The sequence below is a fragment of the Myotis nattereri genome, assembly GCF_964212035.1.
Source record: "Myotis nattereri genome assembly, chromosome: 15".
In the NCBI taxonomy this organism is placed as follows: Eukaryota; Metazoa; Chordata; class Mammalia; order Chiroptera; family Vespertilionidae; genus Myotis; species Myotis nattereri.
Window position 1 is genome coordinate 29,695,310 of NC_138090.1, and position 7,062 is coordinate 29,702,371.

Consider the following 7,062-nt stretch of genomic DNA (forward strand, 5'->3'; position numbering starts at 1 on the left):
CCCCAACTTCCCCCGGGGACCTGTCAGAGAGGTGTGCAGGCAGTTTGAGGGTCACCCTGGATGTCTCCAGGGAGGGAAGGAGGCCGAGTGGGGTTGACACTGGGTCCCCAACCGAGGCTGGGTAGGACCCTGGAGAGGACAGGGTCCACAGGGGTCAGGCCCCTCTCTTTCTCACCTCGACTGTTTTTGGGTAGAAGCTGTGATGTGATGGGGGTCCCACACAGAAGGGGGCGGGGGCTTTCCTGCATCCACTATGTGGCTCTGAGCAAGTGAAAGAGGCTGGACAGAATTTGAATGTGTGCTTTCTAGACATCTTCCGTGCTGTGACCTGAGAATGAGAAGGGCTGACAGGACTTGGCAGCTAAGACAGCCCGATCCACCCGGAACCAATGGATGCCCTGGCCCACTCCTGGATTAAGTAGATCCAGACACCCCAGCACCAGGCCCATCCAGCGTCCCGCCTGTCCAGCACATCCGGGTTGACGCACCCTCTGGCGGCACCTTGAGAAACAGCAAAGGCGGACCCGGCATTGGGTAAACTTGGAGAAGGGAGAGCCTTCTGGTGCTTTCCTCCCCGTTGTTTCAAACAGCAGATTTGCCTTTCTAACATGCTGCTTTCAGGCCTTGGCTGGGCAGCTCAATTGGTTAGACCAGTGGTCGGCGAACTCATTAGTCAACAGAGCCAAATATCAACAGTACAACGATTGAAATTTCTTTTGAGAGCCAAGTTTTTTAAACTTAAACTATATAGGTAGGTACATTGTTATTAACTTAATTAGGGTCCTCCTAAGGCTTAGGAAGAGCCACAGTCAAGGGGCCAAAGAGCAGCATATGGCTCGCGAGCCACAGTTTGCCGACCATGGGTTAGAGCAGGGGTGGGCAAACTTTTTGACTCGAGGGCCACAATGGGTTCTTAAACTGGACCGGAGGGCTGGAACAAAAGCATGGATGGAGTGTTTGTGTGAACTAATATAAGTTCAAAGTAAACATCATTACATTAAAGGGTACGGTCTTTTTTTTTTTTTAGTTTTATTCATTTCAAACGGGCCGTAGTTTGCCCACGGCTGGGTTAGAGCGTCGTCCAGATACACCAAGGTTGCAAGTTCAATCCCTGGTCAGGGCACATACAAGAATCAACCAATTGATGTTTCTCTTTCTTGCTCTCTCCCTTCCTCTCTAAAAATCAATAAATCAATTTTTAAAAAGGATAAACACAGATACACATGCTGAGGCCTTTGGAGGACAGCCAGTACTGATAGGGCATGGGTCTCTGACCCTTGAGGGAAGGGAAACAACAAAGTGACATACACATCCCTTCAAGCTGTAGGCTCCCCCACCCCTCACCCCCCGCATAAAAGCAGCAAATATAGGCTTGCTGTGCTGAGCAGACAGGGGTTCAAAACAGCTGGGACTTGAGGAGAAACCCTGCAGAAAAGGAGACCAGGATACTAGTCCACGTCCTCTGAGACTGGCCAACCCTAAGCTGCCCAAGCCCGGAAAACTGCGAGAACCAGCAGAAAAGAGCACCTGGAGGATAAGGAGCTGCGCACACATGCAGCAGCCCCTGTGGCAGCCACAGGGAGAAACAGGTTGCAGATCACACCTGCAGAGGTGGAGGCCAAGCAGACAGTGCAGGAGGTACGCTTTCCAGGAAGACCAGCCACACTCTTGGAAACAGACCAGCTCCTATGAGGCCTAGAAGTAAGCCTTAACCAGGGCCCAGTGATCTGCTGAAAATATCAGTCTGTAAGAATAAAGTCCTGCCCTCTTTGTGAGTACATAACTCCATCCAAATGCCCCCGCAATAATTTATCCACGATATTCAACATCAAAAAAGTACAAAGCATGCTATAAAAAGGGACCAGAGCACTGAAAACCAAGAGGAAAAGCAACAGGTACACTGGTGACTTAGAGGTAGGAGCTTTAAGACAGAGGCTTTAAAATCACCAACATGCCACTTCTTTCATGTCACTCGCCTGCTCAAGAGTCTACTATGGCTCCCCATTGCTCCTCGGGGGAAAAGGGGTTGGTCAAGGTCAATACCCTCCCTTGGAAGCAGCTTCTCAGAGTGGAAAGAAAACAGCTTCACTAATCTGTAGATATTATATGTATATACCTGAGATTTATGTATTACAATGTTTAACAATTACAATATTACAATCACCTATAAACACTTGGGTCATTTGTATGTTTTTTTTCCTTTCAGTTATTACTGAAAGATCTTTTTTCTTTCATCTTCACCCAAGGATATTTTTCCATTGCTTTTTAGGGAGAGTGGAAGAGAGAGGGAAAGACAGAGAGAAACATTGATATGAGAGAAACACATCGATTGCTTGCCTCCTGCGTGAGACTTGACCAAGGCCCAGGCTAGGGAGAAGCCGACAACCAAGATACATGCCCTTGACTGGAATCAAACCCGGGACCCTTTGGTCCACAGGCCAACGCTCTATCCACTGAGCCAAACCGGTTAGGGCACTGAAAGATCTTCTATGAATCCTTGTTCATGTTTCCTGGTGCCCAGACACAAGAAAGTTACCATTCCATGGAGCAGCAGGATCCCTGTGACTTTTTTTTTTTAAATATATTTTATTGATTTTTTACAGAAAGGAAGGGAGAGGGATAGAGAGGTAGAAACATCAATGAGAGAGAAACATTGATCAGCTGCCTCCTGCACACCTCCCACTGGGGATGTGCCCGCAATCGAGGTACACGCCCTTGACCAGAATCGAACCTGGGACCCTTCAGTCTGCAGGCCGACGCTCTATCCACTGAGCCAAATCAGTCAGGGCCCCTGTGACTTTTTAAGTTGCAGACTGCTGACCCCACTAGCAGAGCTTCTGATGCAGTAGTTGTGGCAATGGGCTCAAGAATGTGAATTTTTAACAAATCCTCATGCTGTTACTGCTGCCCATCCAGGGACCTCACTTTGAGAAAGCCTGTCTAGGTGCATGCCTGGGATGGAATTGCTGGTCACCGGGTATTGCTCTCAAAAATGCCACATTGTTTTCCAACACATTGTGGTCCAATGTAACTTACCACCCTTGTTAAATTCAGATTCACTATTCCATGGTCTGTCACAGCTCAGTGGTAAATAATGTGAATTTAGGCCATTGTCCTCGGCTGACTCAATAGCCCTTGTGGGATGGGACCATGCCTGTCAGCACTCAGAATTTGGGGAAATGTGCCCATTAGTATCAGAGTGGCTACTAGTGACAGTGATCCCACCTGATAAAACAAATGTTTAAGTTTCTCTTACATACATCACAACCACAGTAACATAATCTGGAGACAGTATTGTTCATTATTCCATAAAAGGCTTCGTTTTTGTGGTCCAACTGCCTGGGGTGAAATTGCAACTTTACACCTCTGTTTCCCAAACTATAGAGATACCTCTTCATTCCCGAGAGAGAGAGAGAGAGAGAGAGAGAGAGAGAGAGAGAGAGAGGCAGCAGGTGTAAAAGGCCCACTTTACAGAGCAGGAAAGCTGAGGCTTAAAGGAATGATGCTTGCACGCTCACACCCAGGGTTTCTGGCTCAAAGAGCAGAGGTTCAAGCCCATGATTCAGAGACCTAAGATTCTAATCCCACCTTAGTCATTTTCTTAGTCTTTCTAAATCAGTGGTTCTCAACCTTCCTAATGCCGCGGCCCTTTAATACAGTTCCTCATGTTGTGGTGACCCCCAACCATAAAATTATTTTCGTTGCTACTTCATAACTGTAATTTTGCTACTGTTATGAATTGTAATGCAAATATCTGATATGCAGGATGTATTTTCATTGTTACAAATTGAACATAATTAAAGTGTAGTGATTAATCACAAAAACAATATGTAATTATATATGTGTTTTCCGATGGTCTTAGGCGACCCCTGTGAAAGGGTCGTTCGATCCCCAAAGGGGTTGCGACCCACAGGTTGAGAACCGCTGTTCTAAATGCTCCCCACTAATGCACACACACACTCCAGATGTTACAAACATTGTAATTAGCAACTCAGTGCCTGACCCAGGACCTGAGCCAAGGTTACAGGCTGACCACTGCAGTCCTGCCCTCCAGGAATTGTGCCTAGCTGCAGAGACAGACAAGGGCTCTGGGAGGAGGCCCATCCAAAGTGAGATATGAAAAACAATTAAAGGCTAGCCAGATGAAGGGGGAAAGTGGGAATGGTGTTTCAGCCAGCAGGAGTGACATGTGCAAAGACATGGAAGCAAAGGAAAGTGCGGAGCAAGTCAAGGGCTGATGGGGTGGGATTATAAAGAGCAGGTGCATCGGGTTTCATCTGGAGGTGGAGGGAGCCGCTGGAGAAGCCTCAGGCTGGAGTGGTAAGAGTGGAACCAACCTCAGATTACAGAGAGGTGGCTCTGGGTGCCTGAGGGAGGATGGGGCATCAGGGGCAGTGACAGAGCAGACAGCGAGGGTACAAGCTGGAGCTGTGGCATTAATCCTGGTAGGTGGTGATGGTGGCTGGAACCAGAGTCAAAGGAAATGGGGAAAAGGGAAGATTCAGTTAGGAGGCAGAGCTGTGGACAGGAGTCCTGGCCCCTTTTCCTCTCCCCAAAACCCCTTTTCCCTCCTCACCCAGCCTTTCTGCCTTCTTCACCCCCACCTCCTCTCTGCTCTCACCCTGCATTTTCTCCCCTTCTCTCCTGTCTCCCTTCACTTTTCTTTCTTTCTTTTTTTTTTTTTAATATATTTTATTGATTTTTTACAGAGAGGAAGAGAGAGGGACAGAAAGTTAGAAACATCGATGAGAGAGAAACATCCATCAGCTGCTTCCTGCACACTCCCTACTGGGGATGTGCCCACAACCAAGGTACATGCCCTTGACTGGAATCGAACCTGGGACCCTTGAGTCCACAGGCCGACGCTCTATCCACTGAGCCAAACCGGTTAGGGCTCTTTTTTTTTTTTTACATGAAAAGTGAAAAATGATTTTCCCCAGAAATAAAAATATTAAAACTAAGTTAAAATACGTAAAGTCATTAGTATTCCACATAGCATAAATTTTGACAATCAGAGTTTACATGTCCCAGTTGACCATAAGTGTAAATGCAAAGCAGGTACTAAAACGGATATTATGTCCAATATTTAAAAACGGTCTGTAACTGGGGGAACATCTAAATCCTTAATTAAAAAACACAAATGAAGTGAAAGCTTTAAACTGGTACACATGTTCACACCTATATTTCAAGTTTGGAAATGCATATTTGCAAGCAGCAATACAAAATATCCATGAAGTAATGAATAATCTCTGAAAATTATGAAAACATCCCTGCTACCAATACATTTCTAAATACAAAACTGACTACCATATTTGTTACTTCTGTGTAGCGAGAGAAATTCATTTTCAAAACAGATAAAATTCAGTCTGTAGGTGTGAATGGTATGAATGACAGTCTTTTTTTTTTTTAAATTTCTTAGACGGTTGGGATCCTTAAGCATACAAAACCTCAGAGAAGTAGGGTCCACAAAGGAACCAGGGTTATCTTATGGCATCCAGTTAAGCCAGAGCTGGGAATGCCTCTGGGTCATCTACATCAGGAGCAGAAGCACTTGACTTGTCAGTTCTGCTGCCTCAGTTTGGACGTCCTCCACGCCCACGGCCACCTCGTCCTCCCCTGCCACCACGTCCTGGGCGGCCAAGGTCTCCAAAATTGATCTCCAGCTGAGACGTGATATCATTTGCTGGCTTCCGGAAATGATGGTCCATAACCGCATCTTCAGCGTGAGCCTCTTCACTCTTTGATTTATGAAGAACAAATCCCTTCTTCCACTGACCATCAGCACCTTCATTTGGTTTTCGTATATTAAATTCTACTTTTGCCCGGTCCTTATTTTGAATAGCCTTCCACTCATCCAAAGTCATTTCTTTTGGACCCTCTTCCTTTACTTCTTCAACTTCGTTTTCCTTATTTTCAGTGTCTGCAACTGGATGTTCTTCACCTCCTGGTGTTTCCTCAGTCACATTTGGTTGCTCCAAGTCAGTTAATTCATCTTTGACAGTTCCCCAGTTGTGAGATCCGCTACCTCCACGTTTGTCCTTGTGCTTCAGGCCACTGTAATGTGAGAAAGAAGATCTATCACTTCCACTATGCCTATCAAATTCACGTTTGCCACGAGGGTCAAATCCATCTCCTCGGCCCATTCCACGTCTACGTCCTCCTCGGCCTCTTCCAAGACCACCACGGCCTCGGATAGGCCGGTCAATAATCCGTCTATCAACTGAAAATTCTCCTCCTTCACCCTTTTCTTCAAGTGGCTTTTCAAATCGTCTTTCACGAGGTGGTCGCCGTTCTGGTCTCCTATCAATTATTTTCCCTTCACCCTGAAGTTGTTGATCAGGTCTTCTTCCAACACGTCTTATTCCTTCTTTCTTAAGCGCCACGGGCGGCTGCGTCTCCTCTTTCTTGTCAGCCACGCCGGCGTTGGACGGCAGCGGGTTCTTGCGTTCTTTCTGGGACTCTTTACGCAGCTGTTTGCCTGCCGCATTGGAGTTGTTCTGGGCTGCTGCCTGAGCTGCGCTCTTAGCCCCAGGGCCCCCAACACCGCCCCCGCCGGCTTCTTTTTTCTTGTTCTCTGCTGCCTTCAACACCTCGAAGGGGTCCGATTCGTCGTCAAATAACTGGTCGAATCCGTTGGTGACCACGCAGCGGAAGCCTTCCTGTAAATGCCCAGGCATGATGGTGGCTTGGCGACGCGTTCCTCCACGGATTGAAGCAGGCTGCGCTGAGCCAGGAGCGCCTGCTTCAGCTCTTCCCACAAGATCCCCCTTCATTTTTCTTAAAAAAAAAAAAAAAGCTTGCCCTGGATAGTGTTTCTAAGTGGTTAGAGTCCCAATCCTCGTACTGAAGGGTCCCAATTCCCAGTCAAGGACACATACCTCGGTTGCAGGTTCAATCCCCGCCTCCAGTCAGGGAGCATGTGGGAGGCAACCAGTCGATGTATTTCTCTTACATCAATGTCTGTCTGTCTGTCTGTCTCTGTCCCCTCCCTCCCTCCCTTCTACTCTCAATGTAAAAGCAATGAATAAAATATCCTCAGGTGAGGATTAACAAAAAACAAAT

At 47.0% G+C, this 7,062-nt stretch overlaps 1 protein-coding gene across 1 annotated transcript; it reads right to left on the reverse strand.

Moving 5' to 3' along the window:
- Nucleotides 1-5,085: 5,085 nt before the first annotated feature.
- Nucleotides 5,086-6,837, reverse strand: LOC308531124 (SERPINE1 mRNA-binding protein 1-like). The gene has a single exon (XM_081107996.1). The coding sequence runs from the start codon at nucleotides 6,771-6,773 to the stop codon at nucleotides 5,574-5,576; it is 1,200 nt and encodes a 399-aa protein (XP_080964122.1). The 5' UTR covers nucleotides 6,774-6,837; the 3' UTR covers nucleotides 5,086-5,573.
- Between the last annotated feature and the right edge of the window lie 225 nt (nucleotides 6,838-7,062).

Excerpts from the sequence above, each read along its gene's own strand:
- LOC308531124 (XM_081107996.1), bottom strand. The coding sequence starts at position 6,773 with ATGAAGGGGGATCTTGTGGGAAGAGCTGAAGCAGGCGCTCCTGGCTCA.